General features: G+C 40.0%; 2 protein-coding genes across 2 annotated transcripts; one reads left to right on the plus strand and one right to left on the minus strand.

The window, feature by feature from the left end:
* Nucleotides 1-1,794: 1,794 nt before the first annotated feature.
* On the plus strand, nucleotides 1,795-13,928 carry plekhn1 (pleckstrin homology domain containing, family N member 1). Its single transcript, XM_067528192.1, has 16 exons — nucleotides 1,795-1,986; nucleotides 3,463-3,553; nucleotides 3,699-3,860; nucleotides 4,813-4,893; nucleotides 5,371-5,461; nucleotides 6,734-6,867; nucleotides 7,316-7,456; nucleotides 8,595-8,675; nucleotides 8,776-8,851; nucleotides 9,110-9,255; nucleotides 9,603-9,755; nucleotides 10,404-10,634; nucleotides 11,235-11,390; nucleotides 11,718-11,963; nucleotides 12,129-12,189; nucleotides 13,042-13,928. The coding sequence occupies exons 1-16, from the start codon at nucleotides 1,913-1,915 to the stop codon at nucleotides 13,224-13,226; spliced, it is 2,109 nt and encodes a 702-aa protein (XP_067384293.1). The 5' UTR covers nucleotides 1,795-1,912; the 3' UTR covers nucleotides 13,227-13,928.
* A 448-nt stretch (nucleotides 13,929-14,376) lies between these two features.
* Nucleotides 14,377-21,925, minus strand: perm1a (PPARGC1 and ESRR induced regulator, muscle 1a). Its single transcript, XM_067528470.1, has 4 exons — nucleotides 21,697-21,925; nucleotides 17,452-21,203; nucleotides 15,472-15,588; nucleotides 14,377-15,244 (listed from the first exon to the last, which is right to left on the minus strand). Exons 2-4 carry the CDS (start codon nucleotides 21,176-21,178, stop codon nucleotides 15,129-15,131), a joined length of 3,960 nt encoding a protein of 1,319 aa, XP_067384571.1. The 5' UTR covers nucleotides 21,179-21,203; nucleotides 21,697-21,925; the 3' UTR covers nucleotides 14,377-15,128.
* Between the last annotated feature and the right edge of the window lie 5,304 nt (nucleotides 21,926-27,229).

Here is a 27,229-nt window from a genome sequence, read left to right on the forward strand (position 1 = left end):
TGGTGGCCCCACCTTTGATCTAACATGTCCCCACTTGTTGCAGGGTAGGTGTTTTATGTGTTACTTGCTACATACTTATTTTGCATCCTTGAGAACGAATGCCTACATGGTGGAAATTTACTCAGTAAAATATAGGCAAGATACAACACATTTGTCTTTACTTAAACTGACTCTAGAGCTGTGATACCACAGATTTGTCTGCTTTTGTCTGCTTTGTACCTCATCAACCACCTGCCAAGGTATTTTATATTCAGTAATACCTTGTGCAGTTTAACCAGTAATTCTAATTGACTTGATTAAATTACTAGACCTTGTCATGATCTCTGTGGCCCATCAAACAGTTTCAAACAAAAGTAGTACCCTGTCTTAGAGGCTTGAAGTGATAACAGATCTACAGTTGTTTTTTTAACACTCTGATGACTGTTGATGCCTCAGGTGTATCTGTTTTAACAATCCGGTTGAACAAGTCGGCATGACCTGACTGCAAGCAGGACATGTTTTATTTTACAGCTCCAGGTGAGCAGCTCACCACAGTCAATGACCTAATCAAAGAGCAAACACAAGATCATCACGGGTGTTTGACTCCTGCGTCTGACTGATAAGACCACTTGAACCCTTGAAAATGAAATGGGCAGAGTGAGAGACACGAATGTTGTAACCTAATTACATACTATTATTCATGCGATTCCTAAAAGGCCTAAATGCGAATGTAAAAATGCTAATTTGATGGAGGAGGCTTAACTTCACAATTACTACTAGAAATTACGTTGCTTTAAATAATGGTGAAAAAGTAAGAATTTACGGACTCAACCATTTTCCTGCAGTTTTACGTTTCAGCTGGCCAATATCTCATGTAGAAACACCTTACATGCAAATAACACAGGTTTGCATACACCTTTGCATGCTCAACTGTATACCCTACTTCCCATGCCACAGATACATAAATTCACTTTTTTTTTATTTTTTTGTCCTTTCGGCTTATCCTGTGAGTTCAGGGTCGCCACAGTGGATCATTGTATGCATGTTGATTTGGCACAGTTTTTTGTGCCTTTCCCGACGCAATCCAATTTCTACCGGGCTTGGACCACTGCACAGCTGGGGAGGGGAATGGGCTGTTAATCAGTGCCTTGCCCAGAGACACTGCAACATATAGGTGGGACTGAACCACTGATCCTATGGTCTGTGGACGACTGCCTTACCAACTGAGCTACAGCCGCCCCCAAATCCATAAATTCACTAAAAGGGATAAAAGACTAATTGAAAATATCTATAGAGACAAAAATGGAAAACAGCAATTTTCATACTTTATACAGTGATGTTTGCATCTGTGTAATAAGTTTGTTATTCAAACTATAAACAACTTATATTCATGATTTTTGTTCATATGTAACATAACTCTTTCTAAATCTGTAAGTTTCAAAATTAACGTGATGTCTTAAAAGTATAAATGGATTACTTAAGTCTTCAAACATGTGTGGGCATGCCAATGCAAGCTCGTACATCTTAACTTTTGATTGACACGCACCATCCAGTGTTTTTAAAGACCATTCACTGCAGCAGTAATCCAACAATAAGCACCATTTGGCTCAAGAAAGGTGTGAAACGGCACACTTCTCCCTAAAGTCCCTTTGTTGTGAGGAGGATTGATTTAACAGACAGGGGCAATTCACAGAAGGTCCCACTGATTATTCAGCGCACACACACACACGCAGAGAGTCATCCCGAAACTCCACCCCTTTTACGTAGACACACTCTTACAGGTCTGAAAATACAGCTCTCACCCTGCCCACTTCTCCCTCAGTACAATTCTGACTTCAGCAGCGAGCACACTGCACTCTTGGATTACACTCAATTATCAAAGGAGGACCGTTTGTCTACAAGCAGCAACAGGGGCCCCACAGAGTTCAGCAGCATGGGGAGCAGCATGTCATGTGTCCCCCAGCACAATTTCAGATTTTCTAGCAAGAGTTTTATACGCAGAAACAGGTAAGACGTTTTCAGCTTCTGTATTTTTTCTGTACTTGTGTCAGTGTGTTTGCTTTACAGAAAGCACATGTCTGATTGCTGTTTATTATTTCTGACTCTGGAAGAGATTATTAGCGATTCTCAGTGTTTAAGCAGTGGGGTTAAACAGGGGCTATGAATTTAATGGGGGCAGGCTCAGGATAACGTTTTAATACCTGATAGTCCCAGAGTCGTGCCTTACCGGTGCCTGTCGGGCCAATAGTGTCAATAATACAGTTACCATTTGCCTCCTATTTGCATTTCTGTGAAGATGACTCTTCCAGCTGTCAGTGAATCTGGTTTTCCTCCCAAGTCAGGACCTGACCCTCATTCATTATTATGATATCACATAAGCAATTCTATTTTTTAATTGCTTATGCTTATCCAGGTGTATCAGTAAACAACTTGTACCGATCTGACAAGAAGGCTTTGAATGTGACTGCAGGAAATGACAGAGGCTTTCAAATAAAAAGAGACGCAGGGCAACCCTCCAAAAATGGTTAATAAGCCCAACGGGTCAGGCTTGAACACTGATCCACATTTTAAGTTAGACTGATATTGGCTTATACAATATAGTCAGTGTTCCTCTTTCTTGTGCACCCTACTAACTCTTTGTGTCAGTGAGTCAGGCGAGGCTCAGGTATTCCCCACAGAGAAGGGGGTTGAGTGGTGCTGAATGCCACAGCAGTGATTTGGAGAATGTTGGGCGTGCAAATCCATTACCTGTCTATTACCTACATTCCTATTTCACTTTACGACTGCAGGTTGCATCAGTGTGCATGGTTTCTATATTTGACTTTCTATTTTTAAAATTTAAACAGCATGAGTGGAACAGCATTTTTACACTAATCAATGATTGATGCTGGGTATGGACTTCCTGATTAGACAGAGTGTGATTCTCACCATGCAAACAAAGGCCTGCCTTGTTGCACCGAGGACACTGGCATGCATATGTGCAGATAAGCAGATAAGCCACCAGCTGATATTGTTAAAGCTGTCCCCAAATCTTTTCAATGCAGTGAGGGAGCTTCCTCTTACAGATGTAACAGATGAGGGTCATGCAAAACAATGAGGGACATTGAATGCTGATTTTCCTATTAATATCCACACAAAACCCGATTGTTCTTATAATTTAAATGGCATTGATGGGAGAGGATGGAGTGGCTCTAGTTAATTTATCATTGCTCTGCTGTGAATATTCTAATTTATTAGTGGGTCAAGATTCAGTGTGTTACTATGGAAGAAGAGGAAACACAATCCCTGATTTGAAATGCAAAACAAGTAGAGAAAAGAATATGGTATTTAGGTTACTCTCCATGTGGCATCTCACTTAAACGTGACATGTTCATAGTGGACACTGCTGTCCTGAAGTTAACGAAAACAAAAAAACAACCAAAATAAGAATTGCGGAATAGATGGTAAACATTAGACAATGACTGAGATCTTCTTTTCTCTCAGCAGTCGCCTGTTTCGCAAGAAGAATCCCCAAGAAGGACAGGAGAAATCCAACAGTATCATCAATATCCTGTGTACTGTTACCCCCAGGAAGGTTAGAAACTTCATAAGGTTTTACTTGATTCTGATAACATCCAATTGACATGATAATTTGCATACCAAACAAAAAAACTCTCCTATAAATGTTAATCCCTCTTACTGTTTTCTCAATTCATGTCTAAACTTCACTACCATTGCAGGAAATGTCCCCTAAAGATCTGCAGACAATAGAGAACATAAAATGGGATCCCCCATTTGCTTATGACCCAGCCAGCGGCTGGAAGAAAAGCAGCATAAATGTGAAGAATTACGGACGGATGATTCACAGCTCCAAAGTTCGTTTCCGGTTCCTTCACTGCCAAGTAAGCTTATAAAATGTACTTTTGAAAGGCTCTGTTGTGAAAAAGTAGAAGAGCAAGTATAAAAGAAAACAAATACAATATGGCACATTCATTACTTCAGGTGTCATGACCAAGCCTATGACAAAATCATTACAGTCATCCTAAAAAAATAATAAATAAATAAATTATGGGGAGTTAACAAGATGTTGCTCTGCAGCCACTGAACACACTGAAACTCACTGCGGACACTGACGTGGTTGTTGGCTGTGAATAATCCAATCAGTTTTCCATAAAGCCGACCGCAGCCTGTGTTTAGACATGCTTGCTTCTGCTGCAGTTGTGAAACGTCTCAGAGAGAAAACCTCAGGGTAGAGAGAGTTTTGATCCCAGGCGCTGATAGAGGACATGCCGGCTCCTCACCGTGGGAACTGCAATTTGTCAGAGTTGTGACGCAACCGAAAGTCAGAAAAGACTGATTGAAGGGAACGGCGTCACATGTAAAAAAGAACACACTGTATATCATAAGAGAAGACAATTCTACAGAGGATGTATTGCCTAAGTCTTGACAAAAGCCACCCATGAGCCCTTTAATAAAAAGATGATTGCAAAAAGCAGCAACTCTAAATCACAATATGTGCTCACAGAACAACTTCCCTTCTGAGAATCCCCATTCGGCCTGCAAAATCCGAACATTTGCCGTAGGTGGTCCATGAATCAGTCGATGATACAAGAACAGTATGTTTTAAGATGAAATCAGACATTACTCTTGGCAAAGATTTAAAGAACTATTACTCTTAAGATCATGTTGATGATGTGTATTAGGCTGTAAAATATTACTATTTCCTTATCAGGAAAGACAGAGTATGTTGTTCTCCTGACATGTGCCAGCAAAGTTTAATCTAATCAACAATACAAGGATCAGTTTATTAGCACTGTTAACACCGTCTCTTTAACTCTTCACTTATCTCCACAGGATGTACACGACTGCTACCTGGATCTCTTTCAGACACACCTTCATTTTGTGTCCAACAACACAACTGGACTGACATACCAAGTGAGTTTTAATTTTAAAATCTAGGAATCACAAAAAAAAAACAATCACGTCTTTTTCTCTGAATTCCGCAGTATCAACAGTTATCAATGAATTTTAAATTTATAGCTTTGATGCCGCTGTGAGGCAGACGTTTATGTCAGCGTAGGGTTTACATGTGTGCCCTGTCAACCAAGCAGTAAACAGAAAGCTTTTCATCCGTCTCATAAAGTGTGAGCAGTCATTAATCATTATTTTCCTGTCTGTTGAGACCTCATCTTCATGTCAAAGAGAGACAGCTAAGCACCTGTGTACAGCATTAGTCAGAATATAGATGACGGCAAATAAGCTCAGCCATGGTGATTTATTTATTTAATTTGTTGTTAGACTGTTGGCTCAAATAGAGCAGAACAGCAAAGTGGAGACTGTGTTTAGTAAATTAATTGAGAGCATGTTTTGTGTAAAGCAGCCTGATTCAACTTTTTATTGTTTTGTGTGCAGGGAACTCTTCCATTGAAAGAACTCACCATCTGCAACCTGCAACAGAACTGCAACCACAGCCAACCTCAGGAATTCGCCTTTCAAATAAATGGTAAGTTTGACTTAGAAAGGACGCAAGTAGTTGTTGGCACTGGGGCCTGCAATGCCATAATCATCTGCTTGGATTTTTATTAGTTGTGTTAAATTTAGGTAGTTAATCAATCAATCGGACCTGAATTCAGCAGGATGTTGACAAATCTGGAGGTAACTTCAAAAAGTGAGTTGCAGGATGAACTAGGTGGGGAGTCCATATTGGCCCTTGGCTCATATTTATCTGCGGTGGTCTTCTAACAGCAAGAAACCACACGCTATTTCCTATGCTGTCACATTCCAAGGCTTCAAAGGTGCCACGACCCTCTTCACCTCCACTCAACCCCAATAGTAACAAGATGGGCCCCAATTCACCCATGGTTGGGGCCCAAACCAGCCCCGCTTGTTAGACAACAGGTGCACTTTAGTCAGCCCAGCTGTCATGGTGAAAATCCCAGGTACTTTGCTTAGCCATGTCACCGCAAATAATCTAAAGCATGTCCCAAAAGCTGCATGTCTGATTGAAATGTCACTTAGTATTCAACTCTGAATGAACAAAACAATATGAAACATGACTTTGTTTGGTAGAAAAGGAATCATTCAAGTCAGGGATTAATGCACATGAGTGAAGTCAATCCTAGCCATGAAGGTTATAAAGTGTCTTTGTTTATGTATCCTTACCATGACTATCTTCCTGCAATCTGAAACATATCTGCTGGCATAAAATCGACACTGAGACAACTGATAGTCAGTATATCTGTGAGACTTGTGCCTCACTGCCCTGAAAATATGAATACGATTTTAGTGTCCCGTTTGGTTACAGAGTGATGCCTAGGAGAAAGTTAAATTAATGATGAACTGTGGAAAAGAAATTACTTTTCAAAGGGTATAGTCTAGTATAGTGGCTTTTTATGAAGAAGTCAGTGGGCTATGGCTCCAAATCAGTACAAAGCCATGGGGCTTGGGTCTGTGCTGGTTATCTCTGGTATGTGTGGGACTGATAGATAGATAGAGGGAGATTCCAGCTCTCTTCATCCCAGGCCCTGCTCACTCCTCCTGGGTAAGCAGTGTGTGGGAGAGTCTGCTATGATTAGATTAAATTAGATTAAATGCCAAATGAACTAGGTCAAGGGGGATCTTCAGCAGTGTGTATTACATGTGGTTTACTGTTATGAATGTGTTTTAACATTTATTGTACTTATTGTATAACTTGCTCTAAAGAACATTATTATTCACTACTGTAGCAGGGGTGGCACTTCCTCCTTTTTCACCGTATGACCTCTGCACCCTGCAGGTGTCAGCCTCAACCCTATCATTGTCTACTGTGCCAATCAAGAAGAACTGGACCTATGGTTTGGCCTGCTCAAAGAAAACATTGAGGCCAATGGCGGTACTGCAATAGCACCAGAAAACTACACCAGATTCAAAGTAAGTAACGGCACATGACGTACCTTACATCGTATAAAGCGGCATAAAAACTGGCTCTTGTGCTGGAAGAATGATTAACATCCTTCCTTTTCAAATTCAAACAAGCTCATGTGTGGTCATCTTTTAATCCACCTGGCAGATTAGCCAATAAAATGCTTCACCACATCTGATGAAACAGGATGTGTGTGAGCATGTAGATTTGATGAGTCAAGTAGGTCACTGCTGGCTCTCCCTGAGGTCTGAATACTAGGGAGCGGCTTTGACCATATCACGTTGTAATTAACCCCCACATCTACACAGGGTTAAACGGTGACTACACACCTACTGTAACGGAAACATGTGAATCTATATGGGTCATAACAAAAGTAAAATAACCAAACTTTAAATTTGCATTAGGGCATAGCTTTGTTCATATTTATATTGTTCTCTCTGACATCTGTTAAACCAGGATAAGACTCCTGAGGGCCGAGAGGAGTTGAGGAACTCCATTAACAGGGAACCCATCTATGAGTGGGAGGGCTCTCAGCGGGACAGCCTGGGCCCCATCGCCTATGTAACTAAAGTTCGGCTGCAGCACCTGCCCTGTCAGGTATGACAACATTGCTGCTCATTAAAAGTGAATAATAATATCAGTTCTACAGAAGTAAAACACATACTTTCTAGTCTTGACTATTTATGGAAATGCACAGCACAGTAGACTGTAACCCATGACACATACGTGTTTTCGATTTCTTGGAATTTTTCCACATGATGAATAAAAACAAAGTAACATCAGCCTTAAACACAGTGACTCACATAGCTTGTAGAAAATTGTAGAATACACACACATGCACACATTACCTATGTGTGAAACAGGTGGAGTTCATATTTTGACAAATGCCACGTTTCCTACAGATAAAGCTCCACTCTCTTTATTTTCTTCTCTAGGTGTAATCAAATGAGACATGAGTAGAAACAAATAATGTTGATACAGCTTCACATATCAGCCAATAAAAACAAGCTAGTCATGAGACAGCTTGCATGGATATCCGTAATTAATTCTCTGTGGGAAATAGCGGCAGCCTTATTGAAGTGTATGAGATTTAGAGCCAGGGTGTGCGAGAGGCATTTGCCGGCTCACGCAGTGACTCGACTCACCTCACAGCTGGAATGTCAGCTGTCTGTCCAGACACACCCTCTGAGCCGGAGAGGAAACATAAACTTTCAGTCTGCTGCACCTTTAAATGCCCTACTAACTGGTTTGACTGAAGATCTTACTGGCATTTAAACAGTTTCTTTCAACAGAGTATTAAAGGATAACACTGGTGTTTGTTTTATTTCGCTCCAGGTCTCACGGTCGCCTCTGTGCTTTGTATTATTCATAGTCTTTGCACACGCAAAAAAGCTGGATTACGCTACCTTACTTATGTACCTTCAGAAGAAAGCATTTGGTGCCATTCTTTTTTGTACAATATACAAGTTTGAAAAAAAAATCTGGAGGCCGATGTTTGACAGTTAATTTATAGTTTAATTTTCTCCAATTTTGTTTTGGAAATTACTCCCTGAAATGTTATAGTGTAATGTCCCCTTCCTATTTAGGACAGGAAAGTATTCAAGGAAATGGAACTGAAACTGTAAAATATTTCTTTGGCAGAAAAACTAAATACTGTGCCATTACCAAAGATGAGATGCATCTACAATAATCTATGAAGATCATTACAGTAGCACCTGTATTCTCATGTCCATAGGAACAGAGTGATAGACTACTGGTGATGTATACATCAACGCTGATCATCCTGTCTGAAGAGAACGATGGGCTCTTCTATAAGGTACCACTGAATTCACTGACCTCATATCACAACCTGTCTGCCTAGTTTTTCCATTATTTCCGTTGGAGATTTGATTTGATTTGAGTCATTGTGATTGCAGGGAAAACTTCCGCTCAACATGATAACCGTGACTACGCCCTGCCAAGAAGTCAAACCCAACACCTTTATGATTGAAGGTAAATACACTGAATACATGCAGTGCTGTACTTCACACTGGCATTCAAGTAGACATGTCAAAGGGATTGTAATGTGTACACATTCTTATGCATGTTTACGCTAAGTGGTCCTTTCCATGGGTCCGCTAGCGTCACAGAGTGTAACCCTGCATGAATGAGCTGGTTTTATCCCGAGTGAAAGACAAACTGACTAAAGCACATTCCAGTAAGGGACTGGACCGAATGACAGGCTTTGTCTACCCACTCTTCTCTTCTCAGGGAAGTTGATCAACCCCATAGTGGTGTCGTGTGTGGATAGGACTGAGTTCTGTGAATGGATCCAGCATTTTAAAGCTGCTGACGTGCCTGTAGTCAGCCCCCCACCCCCTGTGTATGACATCATCTACACCCCAACGCACAGAGAGGTGAGACACACCCTTCTGTCTTTCATGAGTCAAAACAATCTCGCTGTTTACGGCTGCTGATGAGCCATAGCTACTTGGCTGCACCTGGTTTGTGAACCTGTGTGTGGAGGAAAATTAAGTATGATGAAAGAGATAAAGGAGACAGAAAATAAAGTCCTGCCTTTTTTGTAAATTAACATGCCGTAAAACAATGACATGATTTATAACTCTGTCTACACTTGCCACTGAATTACTCCAATAAAAGCATGAAAAGTAAGCCAGCGAACAAAAGTGTATATGTTTTGTTCATCAGCGTGCGGTCAGATATTGTAATATATAATATCTTTTTTATGTTCTATGTTCTCTAGGCTCCACAGTTTGACAGGTGGAGTGGGAACAGCCACGGTCGAACTGAGTCCCTGAAGTTCAGTCAGTCAGAAAGTGGACGTGGGTCCCACAGTCTTCATTTACCCACGCATGAGGCAAACCCTCTCACCCCAGGATACACTGAACCTCTCTGTGTAAGTCAGCTGTGGGCTATGTCTCTAGTTTAAGTATTCTTGTGCTAATAAACCGACACACCAACACAAAAACATCTGCACATATAAACATGTGGTATGAGTTGTCTGTACGTGGCTAGAAAAACATTTTGTTTTGTTTTGGTGGAGCTGAAGAGAACACCTTTTCTTCACAAAGTTAATAATTAAGTGAGGTCCAGAGACAAAGCTGCTTCTGTTACAGCTACACTGGGTAAGGTGATAATCTTCGGCCTTTGCTGTAAAACATAACAAAGTCAGTATTTTCATAACTCATCATAAGAGCTTATTCATTAGTAAAAACTTCTTTAAGAGTCTTTAAGAAGTACTCAAGCGTTCTGTGTTATCAGGACTCCCCCAGGAGAGGGACTATGTAGGCCAGCTGCCCATCCAATTAGTTTAAATGGAGAGGGCTCTGTGCCCAGAAAACATGTTTTTGTGGAGAATCTGTGCTAAACCATCCTCTCCCAATTAAATTCAGGCAGACTCTTCTTTCACACAAAAACACAAAATGATGCAGGACAGTTTTTATTATTTGCTCTAGTGGGAATCCCAGTAAAATTTCTTGATGCCACTCATAAAGTCTGACCTCTTGGCTGACTTTTGCCCTGGCTGTGTTTTTTGTCCCTACAGTACATCTCCAGCCGTCCCTCCTCGACTGAGACTGCCCGCCTGGGCAGCAGGAACAACAGTGTATCTTCCCACACAAGACCTGAGCGTGACCTACTGCGGTACTCCTCCCCCCAGCGTAGCTCGTACCTCCAACCTGCAGAGAGTTCGGTGGTTTCTCAGATCTACAGCACTCCCTACTCTGCTCTCCATCGTGTCAGCCCACAGCGGCTGGAGAAAGCCCCGCTTGTCAAGGTATTTCAGTCTGGTGTCTTAACTTGATAACCAAATACCCCCGTGAGACTGAGACTTATTTTACATGTCATGTGTGCAGAGACTAAAATAGACACAACAAGTATCCGGCTGAGGGAGGTGATGATGGATACAGTGTTAACAAATAGGATAATAGAGGCATTCATGCAGAATTAAAAGTGAAAGACTAATGCATTTTATTTTGCAATTAATTACATTCCTACTATAGTTCATAAACAAGAACTGAGCCAACAACAAGAAAACATTTACTATGCTTAATCGGGTGACGTTACATCATTACTATGGCAGTGAAAAGTGCAGTTTTCTTACACAGACAGTTGCAACACCTTATTGTCACGCAAGCACTGATATCACTGAGATTACAATCATCGTGTTATTAAGCCTTCGTAATCTGATCCTAGATCCCAAATCCCAGTGCAGCTTATGTGATTGCCTTATGTATACCTGAAGATCGGGGGAGAAAAAGACAGATAGGCATAGAGATAGAAACAATAGATGGAGGAAGAGTTGGCCTCTGATTTTCCTCTCTTTGGTCAGCTGCTTGAACTAATTCCCAGATCTCTTTGAACTTTCTATGGACAGTCTAACAGCTGGAGCACACCTCAGACATCCCTCAACTACTCCCTGAATGCCCCCCAGCGCCACTCAGATATGTGTGCCCCCCGACAACCCTTGTCACCCCTGTACGATGAGCCCTGCAGCCCCGAAATCTACTCGCTAGATGAGGCCAGGCCGGTGGTAAGTGGGTCAAAGATATTGGATCCTTAAGTTCAGTTTACACCTGCGTAGCCTGTCTGATTTTTAGCAAAGTGCACACAAACACACACACACACACTCACATACACACACACACACACATACACACACACACACACATACACACACAGAATGGCTTGTTTCACAAATTATATTTAAGAAATTATACAGATAAAAAATTAGGACTAAACCTTTTTACATTTGGTCATAACAGTTTAGTTGTCATTGTCAAGATCTATTTGACTAGCAGTTTAAACTAGTGTTTATCATTTCAATTCCTGTCCTGACACATCCCCATCTGTTTTTTAGTTGCAGAGCTGGCAAGAGCAAATTCAATACCACCCCCATCAGCAGGAGCCCCAGCTCCCACCCTCCTACTTCCAGCTCCGTACCCCTCCTATGGGCAGACGCTGCAGGAAAAGTCTGGTTCTGACCAACTCCCAGGGACAGGCTATGGGCCTGGAAATGGACACTCCTGAAAGCCAAGCAGAGCAGAGAGCCGAAGCTGTGTCGAGGCTAAGACTGCTGCCCATGCCTCGCCAAGTGCAAGAGCAGGTGAGAAATGCAGAAATACTCATCTCCCACGCCACTTCAGTTTCTCGTATTTGTTTTGCGGGTGATATTTGAACAGGTGCTACAGATGAAACCTATAGGAAACAGAAAGTTTATTATAGTTGATCACAGTAAGTAACTTTCTTTTGTTTTCACATCTTCTGACAGATGCTCCTCCCGATGAGCTCTGCAAGGAATGTCTCTCAGATGTCTTACAGTTACTCATCAGGTAAGAACTGAAGGCATGTACTCATACACCTGATGAAACAGTTCAACCATGTTGTTCAACAAATGATTTATGCTTTCAGTTCTAGCAGACTTTCATCTTGTCTAGTAAAACAAAATAAAAAAGTGTGCTTATTTTTATGACATGGATAAATCAAGTGTAAAATTTATTTTGAGAAACAATGGACACTATGCTGTGCATTGCTGCATCATATTCCCTCACAAGTGAAAGCTATGAATATCAACACCATGACCTGCCTTCCCAAAGGCTATCAAGGATGAAGAACATTGCTCACACTCATAGCTTAAATTAAATAATGGAGGCACCTTAGATTGATAAAACTCTTGGGTGTGCCAGCAAGTAGACAGATAAAGGCTACAAAGTTGAAAACGAAGGAAATGTGTAAATGTGCCAATGAAATGGAGCTTAGTGCAGCTCTAAATGCCATTTATGCAAATGTCCCATGTGGGGGAAGTCCAGTGTAAGAGAGCACTGTTCCACAGAAAAGATTTACTCCGCAGACAGAACCCAGTTGGGCTGCACACACATCTCTAAGCTCTTTTTTCACATATAAAAAAAAGGCTCGATGGTGTGGGCAGATTCATTCTTAAACAGAGATTCATTCTTAAAAACAGTCATTTATCTGTCATTCAGCAGAGCATACATAACAAATGAAGGTGGTGTAGCAGTGGCATGTTACACTGCTGGTTTTACAGTAAGGTTATATGCACACACAAGGCCAATCACACCATAGGTATTTTGGGACCATGCCCAAGTTCAGTCAGTCAGGTGGATGAGGTTTTGTCTTTCATCGTTTGAAACTAAAAGCCTGGGAATCTTCTGTCACCTCCACAGATCATAATTCATACCTCGAACCCACAGAACCAGATGACCAGGAAATGGACTATGACAACATTTGGGATTACGACTGCAATCCTGATATGATTCCGCCAACGTCTGGAATTTCAACACACTGGACAGGATTAGACTTTGGGGCCAGAGGCCTCGATGCCATGGCAACCCAGCAGAGATGGTCATAAAACAAAACAATAGCTCGGCATTTGTGTGTGCAAACAACAGATCGCTATCAGAGGGATGATAAAAGCCAACTACCGCAGCCTTTGTTGCTACTGCTGCATACAGTATAACCCAACAAATCCCATAAACTATGTCGTTAGATGTCGGACAGTCAAGCAGCAGAACAAGGACCGTGAGTGAGAAGAGGAAAAAACATTTTTTAAGTTATACGAGACAGATATAAGCTGTCTGTTTTAACATGTAGCATTCAAGAGAGAAGTGTACAAAGTGTATATATATATATATATATACGTATGTGTGTGTGTGTGTGTGTATATATACTGCCTAGCTTTAATATAATTTTATATTGTAATACATAATAGCAGTAAAGTTTTCATATGTAGTGGAAGAACCTCCATTTTCTAATATAAGCATTTTATAACATGCTGTCCACTTTACTGTTATATTTGTTGTTTCTACTAAAAGCTACACAGAGCATTCCATCAGGGCTTGTTATAGTAAAGAATCTTTTTTGGAAATGATGTATATTTATTATTTTACTACGCTACATTTTCAAGACAAATAGATGTGGCTTTAACTGACTACCTTAAAGGTTTATATTGCTGTCACTTTTGACAGACTAGTAATACCTGTTTGGCTAATTTTTTCATTATTGTTTGAGGTGTTTATTTATATTTGGAAATAAAACTGGAAAAAAAAGTGTATTTTTGTTTATCTCATTCCAAAGCTAATTTTAAATCTGTTGTTTGAGGTTAAAAAAAAAACGTGTTACATATTTTAGATGTTAAACGTTAAGTAGGCAAACCACTGTTTTGCCATATTCAGCTGTGTCCAAAAAACCCTTATGCTTTGCAGCTCAACTTTCCCATCTGCTGGAATGAAAGAGATTCTTGAAAAAAGATCTCATCTGAGTATTTAACAATATTGTTATAAAAGCAGAGTAACATTTTTATGTTAATGAAAGGCTACTTTTTCATCTTAGTAGTCTCTACAGAATTTCTGAGAAATGTATACATAACTACTTAAAGTAGTTACAGTAGTTCACACAGCTGTGAGGATGCACTTCATCTTCTTATTTGAACCTATATTGCCCTCTGGTGTTTCAAAGGTTACACCTTCACGTGTGGACCTTTAGAATAAGCAGTCACTGCACACAATTCACACGCCATTTTACTCCAGTTAAGTTTAAAAAAGCAGCGGTAACTATACAGTCAACTATTACTTATTAATGATGACAACAATAAGAAAACCATATTAAGATTAAATTATTGACACTGGCACAGATTACAGTCCCTTAAATAAATTACAGTTTAGGTAATTGTGCTTTGTTCAACTACTATTTTTGAAAAAAAAATTGATAAAATCTTATCTTATATATATCTTATTAAATTATTACTATTAGAAAAAATATACACAAAATTATCTGCTACATACAGGTAATGTAAAACAAACATACAGGCTCAAACCGCACCATTCTTAATTTTTTGTCTCAAGTTAATCCATTTATCATGTCCATCTAACATCTAAGTTGTGTACAGCTTACAGCCTACTGTATACAGAATAACATGTCTTAAATCTTCCACTCAGTAGAGGCCCAATCCTTATTTTTAAATGTCTAAAGCCTTCCCTCTGATAAATCTTGCATTTGGTCTTTTGTATTTCATATGAATACTTGCAGACATTACTGTAAATGTAAAAATGTGAGCCAAATTAATTTAATAAGAAGCAAAAAAACTACAAATTTAGCATTTTCAATTTCTATTGTATAAAGAACATTAAAATTAAAAAATCTATATATAAAGTTATAGTGCAAACACATTGTGCAGCTAACAAGAAAACAGTGTTCATTGAAAAATTAATCATCATGATAAGTATTAATCACGATTTACTGAGAGGAGGCCACATCATGAATCAGAAGTGATGTCACTGTGCAGTTTCTTCTCACTGGCAGTTGCTTCTATCTTGACGTACTTACGCAGATATCGGATAGCAGATAGAGCACTTACGTTTGCCAACAGAACTGGGAGAAAATAAACAAGAAAAGTGAATCATCACATAAACTCAAGAGACTTTGGAGCTCAACATTGCATTTATAAATTCTATAAAGTTATGTTTCTTGAAGTTGATTTAATAACAGTTGTTTTTTTTGTTTTATTTTACTTCAATATGTATTTGGAGAGTGATTCTATAACCTCTTAACATAAAACCTGCACAATTTGTTTTATAAATTACATTCATGCTACATACCAGCCTTCCAGGCATCTCCAGCTTGTGGGTTTGTAGTCTTCAGAACCCATGAAGAGAATGCAATACAAACCAGACACATATCTGACTGTCTGAGAGGAAGAAATGTTGCATCTAACCCTTCAAAGATAATCACAAAAAATAATAAAAATATCATTAAGGTTCATAAAATGCAAGACAGAAGATGACAATGAGCATCAACAGACCCAAAAGGGAATCCAAAGGGAAGTCAGGGCTATTAACTGGGACTGAACAGCTGAACATAAGCCCTCGGTATTGCAATGGGGCTTCTGTTCGGTCACACATGTGACCCGGGCAAATCTTGCAAACATACAAAGCTGCTTGAAGATATTTATGTTTGTGCTTATGTCTCAGTGAACGATAATCTTAAAGATAATCCTCTTGGATAATTTCTGAATATTGGATGTCATAAAGGTTGAATTACCATCTCAATTAATGCTCAACAACAGGGATTTACATCTAGATAAAGGCTGCACAAGTTGAGTTATTTTTATCTCCCTTCACATCCAAACATAAATTAGAGGGGTCTGCTGGCAGCTTAGTGAGTACACTCATTGAGGGAAGTCAACTTATCACGTACAGCCATTCCTCTTGATTCCTGCCACTACATGCCTGCAGTTTACAAGGTGTCCTCTGGCAGCTAAGACAGTCTGTCCCGGTCATGACTGTAACAGCTGACTGAGTGGACAGGACATTTGTCACTAGAACTGCTCACATATGGGGAGTTTGGGGCAGAGAGGAGGAATACATTATTGCTAAATTCCATTCTTTTTAATACAGTAGTGGAAAATATGCAGGTTTATGCTTTAAGGGGTGTATTTAAACAATCTGTGACACACTGGACCCCTCAGGGGTTTTACAGAAATCCTCTTTGTTAGGCCGGTCTATAGAGTGCTGTTCATAAAGTAATTAACTTTGATTTTTATTTGCAAGGTTCGTTAATTTATTTTCCTTAATTTTAAACAACTTTTTGATCTAAACAAATTACATTATAAACCTAAATTTCAGAACCAAGAGCTGTGTTTCCATGGAAACCACATTACCTTATGTCTTTATCTCTTTATGGTATATTTTTTGGCCAGGATTCTGACTCACAAGTAAGCAGACCTTCCAGATAAGGGTGTACATATCATATACCCTTTAAACACATTCCCTGCACTCAGGTGATCTCCATTAAAGTAACTGTGTGGAAACCAAGTAGCTGCACCAGTGAGTTACATCAAAGGGGATGAATATTTGCAATACATGCAATCACTTATTTTGTATTTTTATATAATTTGGATAAACTTTGCAGAGATCTTGTCACAGCACCCAGTCCTCCACCTCCCTGTCTCCCTCCCTTTCCCCTGTTCCCCTTCTGTTCCCGTGAGTGTGCCTGTGTGGGTGTGTTTGTCTGTGTGTATAAGCCTACCTAGAGCTGCTGCGGCAGTCACACCCAAACTCAATAACCTACCTTGATGACAGCTGCTCATATACTGGTCTCCTGCACTCCACAAGTCACCAGATTGTCTCATTAAACCTCATGGAAGCAGAGAACTCCAGCTTTTGAAACTGAATGAACCTAACTTGTTCCCAACTGTCTCATCTCCCTGTTCCGGAATCTCCGGCCACCCTGCTTCTCTCTACTCGTTTCTCCGGCTCATCGTCTCTCTTCTTCCCAGGCATCGACGCGCTTCCCCCCAGCAACTCCCCCCGGCAACTCATGATTACATTCGTTAAGCTTGTATTAACTAATGTATCAGAGTGATGAGAAGTGAGCAAAAAAGGTCTGGTAGCTTCACTGTTGTTTACAGACTTTGCTAACTCAAGTGATACTGCTTAATTTCTGCTTTATATCTAATAGAGGATTTGCATACTTATTTCACTACTGCTTCTTTATCCACAGTAAATTTAATTGAATGTACTTCTTATCTTTAGTGCTCCTTTGTGTAAAGCTGGTCTTAATTGGAAAGTTGGACTTACTTGGATTGGAAACAGCTGTCTGTAAGTCTTCATTTCTGAAAGGCTGCTGTGCTAGTTGTCTGGAGATCCTGTCCTCCAGGTGGCAGAGTAGGGGATCAGGAGATATTAAGTCTTGATTTCCTAAAACGTTGCTGGGGCAAACCCACCTTCGGAGGGATCTGTCACTTTGCCTTACAGGTACAAGAGACAAAGGGTTTGAGATAGGCTGTGTAGATCCAGTAAATTTAATATTCCTAAAGGAGAAGGTTTCTTTCCAGAAAAAATTCTGTCTGAGGTCACTATCTGTGAAGAAATTATCATAAACATCTACAGACATCTTGGATGCACTTGAATTGCGGCTAAACCTTGTCACCACCTTTACAGAACCACAGTTGTCTTCTTCGTCAGATTCCACAGAAGAATCATCGGAAGAAGAGGATGGAAAGAAATACTCATAAGCCTCGGGAAACTGGAGATTTCGATTAGCTGAACGGGAACAGGAAAATATAGGAACCAATTCATCCTTAGTATGATCTTCTGCTGCGACGAGAGGGCAGAAAAAGCTTTCTGTATCAAATTCTGAAAAAAAGTGATCATAGGTTTCCGGGAGAGATTTTCCATCAGTGGAAAAGTTACTTGTGTTATCTGTACTTGATTGCCTCGCAATTGGCTGCGTCCCACCAAAGAGGTATTGAAATATATCCATGAGAGATGATGTGTAGCTGCCTGTCAAAGAGGAAGGTGATGAGTCCGTGTCCTTGTCTTCCTTAAGCACATGTTCATCAGTAAAAGTCTCTACCTTTTCTAACTCCCCTACATCTGCGGTTGGTAAAGTTTGCTGTTTCCATGTGGAGCTGCAAGGCTCAGATTCCAGTGCATGTAAATTATGCACACTTATATTTTTGGAAATCTTTCTGAGGCACTTTTGAGCACTTTGAGAGAGGACTGGTTGAGAAATGTCACCCACAGAGATCAACATCATATTGTCAGGGTAAACATCAGCACCTAGGCTCACCGGGACAGGTTCACGCTCCCAAATGACACTTCTTGAAGAGGAAGAATTAGGTGCAGTGGCAGAAGGTAAACTTGACTGTACAGAATCCGATACCCTCAACATACACTCGTTGGTTTGCTCAGACCTGGACTCATCCAGTTGCGTAAAAAAGCCTGAATCAGTCGTAGCAAACATACCAGTCTCCTCATTTTCCCATAAAGGTGGGAGGGAGCTGGGTGGAGCATCTTTGTCGATCATTTGTAGACTCAAAATGTCATTTATTGTCAGCTTCTCCATCTCACTCCAGAAAGAAGATATAGAAAACACTGAATGTTGTGAACCCCGGGCCTCTTTAGGTTCAGCTTTGGATGCTTTGACGACTTCTTCTCCACCCAATAAATCACTTCCTGATTGATTTGAGTCATTTAATACATTATGAATTTTAGGTGCAAATGTAGCTTCTCCTTCCATGTGCTTTGCCGAGATTAGGGCTTGTTTTTCTTTTTGACCACAAAGCCCATTTGGACTGAAAGGTGAACAACTTTCACAGATATCTGTGATGTTGTCATTTGAGACAGACAGGACAGAGTCAGCGTCCAGGGTACAGCAAGATGATAGTAATGCAAACTCTGAAGAACTGCTACTATTAACAGCCATTATTTGTGTTGGCTCTAACTCAGCTCTCTCATCTGCTCTGTTTTTCTCGGATAAAACATCTGATTTGGAAAAAATCAGTATCTGCTGTACTGTATTATTCATATACAAATTGGAAGGACTGTTAAACAGAGAGCTTTTATCACGGGATGAATTACCAAGATTCTCTGCTAATTTAGCACTGGCCACTTCACTGGACATCTTGTCTGAGGATAGAAAGGCTCTGGCTGTAAATTGCTCGTGTTTGGTATTGTGACAGTCAGCACTGATCATACCAGTTGCAGATAGGGGCAAGGGAGTCTTTCCTGGTGCTGAGACATATCGGTCTGTGTCAAGTTCCAGCTGTTGTTGGTGCTCAGAATCTCTTTGACACAGTGTGTGGTTGTCTGCAGCCTGGACTAACTTAGCAGCAGATAGTTTGTCACTTTGGCTGACTTCCACTGCAGGATCATTTGAATCTGCACTTGGTAAAATACTGAGAGGTATTGATTTGACCTCTGCTGTGCAAAAGTTTAGATTTTGTTCATTTTCACAACCAATGTTAGAATGATTCAAATTATTGGGCTGTTGCAGATTCCCTGCAGGATCTTCATTTGGTTCACCGTTTCTGTTTCCTCTGGCCCTGTCCGATTTATCAGTTAGACTGGCAGAAAATGAATGTGGCAAACAACAGTATTTATTAAGTCCAGGCAATTCTTCTACTTGTAATTTCATGCGTGGTTGTAAATGTGTTACCACATTACCACTGATGGTTGGTGTTTTAATTAAGCCATCATCAGTTTGGTTCAGTGGGGTTACTGACTGACTACTGTTATATGGATGAATTTCAGCCGAGGTTTTTGCTGTACACCAGCCCCCTGGTGGGTACTGGTATTGACTGTCACATGGAGAAACATAGTTAGAGAGATCATTTATTTTCATCTCTTTACCAGATATCCTTCCTGGGGGATTTCTTGTGACTGAATATAAAGAGGACATCAGATTGTTTTGCAGTCTATGTGAACAAAGTAAATCGTCATCTTTACATAAACACAGTCCTGCTTCGCCTCGCCATGCATACTCCTCCTCCTCTGAGTCCTGAGTCCTCCCTCCATGCCCACTCTCAACTGGCTCAGCACTGAGTCGTCTCTTCTTTCTTCTCTTTCTTTTGATGGAGGCAGATGGAGATGATTCTTGGCTCGGTGTTTTGTTTGTGCTTGTTGCGTCTGAAAGTGGAACATTTGGGTTTTCGTCTTCCTTCCATTTGATGCTCGTCAGTATTTCAGGAGTTAAGTGACTTCTTGACAAATCGTGTGTGCATGTGTCTACGTCTATCACCTTGTCTGTATGAGGTTTTGTTTTGGAAAAGACAACCCTTAGCGGTGAGTCATGGACCTGATTCTCTTGTGTTACTCTGGCTTCTGTGCAGGCTTCCTCACAGATAAATAAATCTGTTTCAGGGTAAGCTGATTTGTTAGTCTTGGCCACTGAGTTACTGGCTGCAGGTTCAGGAGAGATGTTGAAACTGGGCTCAACTTTTTTCATTGTGTTTATGTTGCTAATGGTGTCGACAGCCCTCGAAAGCCTTTTGCCAACTGCTGTTTCACCCCTGGCAGATAGAGAGTTTAACTTGGGGGTGTTTTTTGGCAAAGTGGCACTACTGCTGGCTTGTTGCCCATCACTACATTGCTGCTCCTCTTCTACGGCCCCTCTGTTTTTTCCAGCTCTCACTTTCCTTGGCTCAGCAAGCCTCTCAGCCTCTGTAAGATTTTTCACCCTTTCAAAGAATATATTGACAGACTGCAGGTGTAAATCCTCCTCACTGCCCGAAAGGATGTTCTCCATTCCACTAACACCATGTTTACTGACAAACTGCTCCACAGGAGGGCCCTCACAGTCTGTGGGGCCAGCAAGGGAGTGGTCAGCATCTGAAAAATGTGTTGTTAGGTTGACTTTCTGAACCCTCTTAGCAAGCATGGACTCAGAATCATCAAGGTCACTCATCCCTGAGCTGTCGACACCTCCCAGTGAAGGAGGAAGCAGGTTGCACTCCTCGCACTCTGCAAAGAAGCACTGCCAGTCACGGTCAGAGATCTCCACACTGTATTCAAAGTCATCCATTCTGACTTAGCAGGTGCAATGTGACCTGGAAAATACCATCAAAAAAGTATATCATCAAAACAATTACTAGTAACACTATTTGTATTTCTTCCAGACAATCTTAGTATCATGAAGTTAAGGCTTCTCTAACATGCCAAAGAAACATTACAAGCATGAATATATATAATCTGAAACTCCCAAACAAGATATACATCAACAGATTAACAAAGATATCAATGCAATCAAAACTCAGGTATGCTAATTTGAACTGTGTATGAACTTGGAGCATAATTTTCAAAATAATATAAAGGGCAGACAATTATGTTTTAAAAATGCATTTATCTGTTACAATTACTCAAGCAATGTGATGTAATGTTACACAATGTAATGGTCTTGTCTTCAAGGAAAACTAGTCAATAAGATGAAACCACAGTATCAAAGACTAAATATACTTAGAAGGATGAAAACAAGAATTAGTAATAATTTCCACACTTCTAGCTATCTGCATATGTGCAAACAGATCTGTTAAGGTTTCCCACCTGGTTTCAGCTGTATCCTGGTCTATGGAAGGTGAAGGTCTAGGAAAGAAGGAATCTTAGCCGCACCATGCTGTATGTCCACTGGTGGGAATTCCTTTGGGTGAGCACACATCACAGAAAGCCCCATGGTTGGATAAATATAGAGCAGTGCTTCAGAACACGTAATGCACGTGATTCTCTTACGGCGGCCACCCATCACCAGCAGAGGCATAATGTTTCTGAACTGAACTTTAAATAGACTATGTACTAGCAAACTGCTCTACAGGTTGCACAGTATTTTTACTTTTACTGTTGTTTTATTTGAGAAATTATTGTTAAAATCTACAATAAAGCTGTGCTTACCTGACATTAATGTTTGCTTTGAGACTTTCATATTAATTCTATATCATGGCATTTCACTAAATTTATGACAAAAAGCCCAAAACCCACCTGTACCTACAGTAGTGTCCCTGGTAGCTACTGCTGGCCCCAAGAAGAGTCTATGCAGATATGGAGGCCATGTGAGGTGTGAAGCACCTGATGCCTTGCTGGTATGATGTCATGGAGCAATAGTAGATCTGAATCTTTCCAGTGCAGTATTTCCAAATGCTGCAGGGGAGCCAGAAACATGGGGACAAGACATTGGAGCATGTGAATCTCATGTGATTCACCTGAATCTCAATGATAAAAAAAACACAAAGTAAAAGTCCCGTTTATTTAATTTTAGAGATTAGAAAACTGGTTTGACTTTACAAAACTTTTTATGATAGTGTTTCTCCAAGTGCAGAATCATCTCTATGGTTTCTCCACTCAAATTTAGGACTTGTTTAAGGATTCATGTACAACTGGTTTGGGGGTAATTCTTGGTCCAAAAGGTGACAAGTGAGATGTGCCCACCACAAGCCCATAAACATTTATTGATTATAACCTTTTCCATGAAGTAGAAGAATATGTTTTATAGATTCTGGGTTTTCACTAAGGAGCATGAACAGAAAAAACACTGAAGTAGAGTTTAACAAAGTAATTGAACTTTCTTGTGGGGGAAGTATATCAGAGTTTTTTTTTTTATAAACATGTTTGGTAGGGGTATTGAAATATCAATATTAGTATGTTAATATTAAGTGTTATTTCATACATTATCAATCTAATGTATCCAATTTGCAAGTTTAAAAGTTTATAAGTTAATTAAACTGGGAATTAAAAAGCTCAATAAAACAATTTGTTCTGGTAATTTAAGCATTTCTTATGAATTTATTATTACAGCTGAGTAAAGTATTAAATGATTTACTCTCCAGGCTGGTGCCTAGCTCTTTGGAAAACATGCCTTTGAAACCAGTAGCCAGATGTGCTATCTGTAGTGAGGTTTTAAGACCAAACTCCTCTTGATATTTGGAGCTAGTAAAATGTGATTGCATGAAAAAGAAAGTTGAAGGTTAGAGGTTAGATTTGTGATATGCACACACTTTTCCCAAATCTTTGATTAATAGTTGGTTCTATAGTTAAAAGTTGCTGTGATTTCCTTATTTCTTGTTTTACTGTGTTTGTGATCTTTCCTCCTCTCCGCTGTTTGCTTTAAATTGAAAATTCCATCTTCCTAATATTTATATTTTTGTCAATGACATTTAACAGCAGCTTAAATACCCTTAATCAGCTGAAATCATGGCACAGATGTCAGTTTAAAACCAGGGCTTATTTTCTGCTAGAATGTAAAATCTACAACCATTAGGGATGTTGGCTTATCTGGGCAGAGCCTGGGCCTTTGTTTACAGCTATCAGCAAGACTTAGTAAGGACAAAGAGATTATCAGCCATCCTTGCTGTCAAAATGTCAATGATGATACTCAAGGCACCAAGATAACCTGTCAGGCCTGATCTCATTATCAGCAGGTAAACTGTACTTAACAGATCCTGAATGGGGCCTAATTGCAGTTGAATGTATTGAATAATAATGATGGTGTCCCATTGTTATCTGAGAACAAAAAAAGAAGTTTTGCTGCTTGTGCAGATGGCCATTTTGTGAAATAAGGCGTTGAATTTGGATGATTCCTCCTAAAAAAAGAAAACCTATCAATTTTTTCAAGCATCAAAGATGAACATTGGAAAATACTTTGCAACGATCATCGAGATCACCAGACAACATACCCAAGATTTTCCTTCACAGTGTTTCCTTCACATTCAGGATTTGCATCTTACACTTTCACAGGCTCCAACTAAAGCCCTCATTTGCCTAATTTTATTGCTATAGATATTTATGAGAAAACAGAGCCTCTAATTAGCCAAACCACAGCCTGGGCTGCGTGCCCAAGAGGGTCCTCTCAATTCATTAGCTGTGGGGACAAGGGAGACAAGCCAGGGCCTGTGTGGCGACTGCACCTGGGGCAGTGGGCCGTTTGGACATGGGTGGGATTCTGTTTCCATCAACAGGATTAGGCACTTATGAGTTACTTCTTGGAGTTAAGATTGGAATCTGTTTGGGCTGTTTCACAGTCCCTAATGTGACAGAATTTCACCCTAATTGTTTACCACGTCAGCCCCGGCAACTCAACGTCAATTAAACAAAGCCCAGTAAACAGACACATTCAGCACCAGCTCAGTGACATGTTGTTTAAACAGAGAGAAGCCTGTGTATGGTCCCGTTACCAAGCATCCTTGGCTGGTGGCATCTTTTGTGTCAAACAAGGGTGCAAAGTTTTAATTATGGCAAAGTAAAGGGTAGAAAAACAGAAAACAGTAGAAAAAGTGTGTTTGTGGACTGTTTAGAAAGCGGGACATTTACAGGACATTTAGCTATTTACAAAATTGCCACAGAGGTTGGGGTTAACTATTGAGATAAGCATCAGTGACAAATGACTAAAACTATACAATTTAAAATATGTAATTAATCACTCTAGCTTATAGTCATTGTTTCTCCGAAGTAGACTCGACAGGATGTGACATAGTGTCTCTTTTTTAGTACAAAATGCTTCACTATGAGGGGCTTAATGGAATGACATTCAGGGGTGAAAATGTGTTAATCACATACTCTTTATATTCCTAATTCAATTTCATGCGGTTTGCTTTAATTTGAAATCTTAAAAGAGGGATGCTCATAACCTGCTTTCTTTCTGTATACAGTAATAAATTAGCTGGATCTTGCCCTAATAACCCTAATCCTTAACCCCGATCCCCACTACCGGGGTAAACTTGAGAGTTTGCATTTCTTTATAAATTAATAGTTTAAAGAGTTGGAAAACTGGAAGACACATGCTCAGCAGCAGCATGTCTCCATGAACACTTTGCTTTCAGAGACCTGATAAGTTTTATGAACTGTTCTTCCAAAATATCAATAACCTGAGTCTAATTGGGCCCCACTGTGTGATCAAAACTGCAACAACCCAGGTTATATTGACTGTGAGAACTAAGATGGCGAGCGCCTACCACCTGGAGAAGGAAACAACTTAAAATGTTGTTTGTCATTCTGTGGACTCTGAATGTTTTATAACCATATGTGTCTTGCTGAGCGATCTTGAGAGCGCCTGAAGGCTCTCAGGAGGATTTGCGTTTGACAATAGTAAGACAAGCATCATTGTCCTCACCTGAAACGTCAGTGACAACACAGTAGTATGAGTGCTAGAGCTGTTTGAGGATCAAGGCAGACTTCAGACTGCAGGCTCCCTCGAGGCTATCGAACTGCGACCTGCTTTAATAAATGCGATTCCGGATTGTTCATTTCGCCTGATTACTCATTAGGAATAGTTATTTAAAGCCTGGTTTAAGATTGTGAGAGTACGTGACGTGTGAGCTATGTATAATTATATTTATCAATGAACTATATTTAAGAGGAATTATATTTAACAAGGGGAAAAAAATGCATATTTAGTTGTGTCGCGTCTTGTACCTAAAGATCTCGGAGTCCTTTTGGCCCGAGCGCCGTAAAATTGATGCAGTTCTCCATGTCAACCAGAAGATGGCGACCAACATCCATCGTTTGTCACTAAGCTTTGGGAGACCAGGTGAAGGTAGGATATCTGACATTTAATTAAAAAATCTCTTATTACATTTAATCTAAAAAAATTCAAATCAAAAGTGTTAGAATTGTTCTTTTGTGTGCAGTCACTGTCAGCAGCTGAGTGGCCCTGGTGGGGTTATATTGCATTTCGAATTGTCATATAGAGTCTTAACACGGTATATACTGCAGTTAATTTAAATACTTTATCGGTTAATACAAAGTATTGTTTTTCTCTTATTACCTGATTATAGATTTTTTAAATTAGTGTGTGGAGATTGTGCTTGACTGACATCTCTTTCAGTATCTTGGTGGTTTAGTTGTACCCTTTAGGATGTGACAGCCCTTCCTTTTATGTTTTTTATTACTGTACTTTGGGAGCTCATTTTATCCTAGTACAGTTCTTCAGTATTTTTCAGTTCATCTAGCTTTGACCTGAACTGAAGTCTCTTCTGCCAAAACAACTGAAAACACATGTGCAGGTGTGCACAGCTTTTGAACCTACCTGTAAGTGTCAGTTGACATATTGGAGTGAAATGTACATTATTTGCCTGTGAAATGTTGAGAAACAGAAGTCACATTGTAAAGTGGGAGTAATCAGTAAAAAGAATGTTACGTAAAAAAATTGTACGTAAGTATAGACTAAAACAAAACTGTTCCAGTAGCTACCTGTAAAAAAGGGTAAGCTAGGGCCACAGATTTACAGGCCAAAGTGTAGCATGTATTTCTTGATTTAACTCACTCAAAAAACTACCATAAAATACTTATTGTTGTTTTTATAACCTATAGCTCATAGCAATGCTGAAAAGTGGTTTATATTGTGCAGTGTTTTATAGTCACAAAACCAGTTTTCGAGACTTTCAGTTAAATTCCCATCGCTTCCTTCCCCTTCACCTTTAGGCACACAACCACATCATTACACATTAGCTCGTGTCATAGTAACTTTAGACCTCCAGACAGTTAGTTTAATTCTTCTTTCAGTTTTCAGCCTTTAAGCAGTTTGACTCATTCCACGTAAAACAGTTTGGTCCATTTTGACACTGGATTCTTTGAAGTGAAACAGCTGAAGTGATTGTAAAGCGAGCTGAGTGAGACCTACACATTAGCGAAGCTGAACAGTACGCTATTAAAGCAGCCGACACATGACATCAGCTCTGTGCCTGAGGTGTGGGGTGACCCTGGCTGACTCTGGTCTGTCTCTTCTAAGGCCTGCCGGGCCGTCTGTTGGGTTAATTAGTGAAAGGCTGAACATCGTTTCCTTCACTGGCTATGAACAACGGCTTTTGATGCTAACGTGACAGTATTAATATGTTTAATTTTGTACACACTGATCAAAGTTAGCTCTGATTTGCTACCTTATTTTCTTTCCCCCACCTCCTCATGGTTAAAAAGAAATGGTTCAAGTCATTATAAGACCTCTTGCCAATTAAACATTTACAGTTTTACAGTTACAGTTAGTTTTTCAAAAAAGGTTATTCCCAAAAGCTCTCTCATCTGCACTGAAAGTGGCAAGTTTTGTTTTATGTTAAAAAAACTAAACCTGAAGATCTAAACTCTTTTAATGTGTTTT

This window comes from Channa argus, chromosome 13, assembly GCF_033026475.1.
Source record: "Channa argus isolate prfri chromosome 13, Channa argus male v1.0, whole genome shotgun sequence".
Lineage (NCBI taxonomy): Eukaryota > Metazoa > Chordata > Actinopteri > Anabantiformes > Channidae > Channa > Channa argus.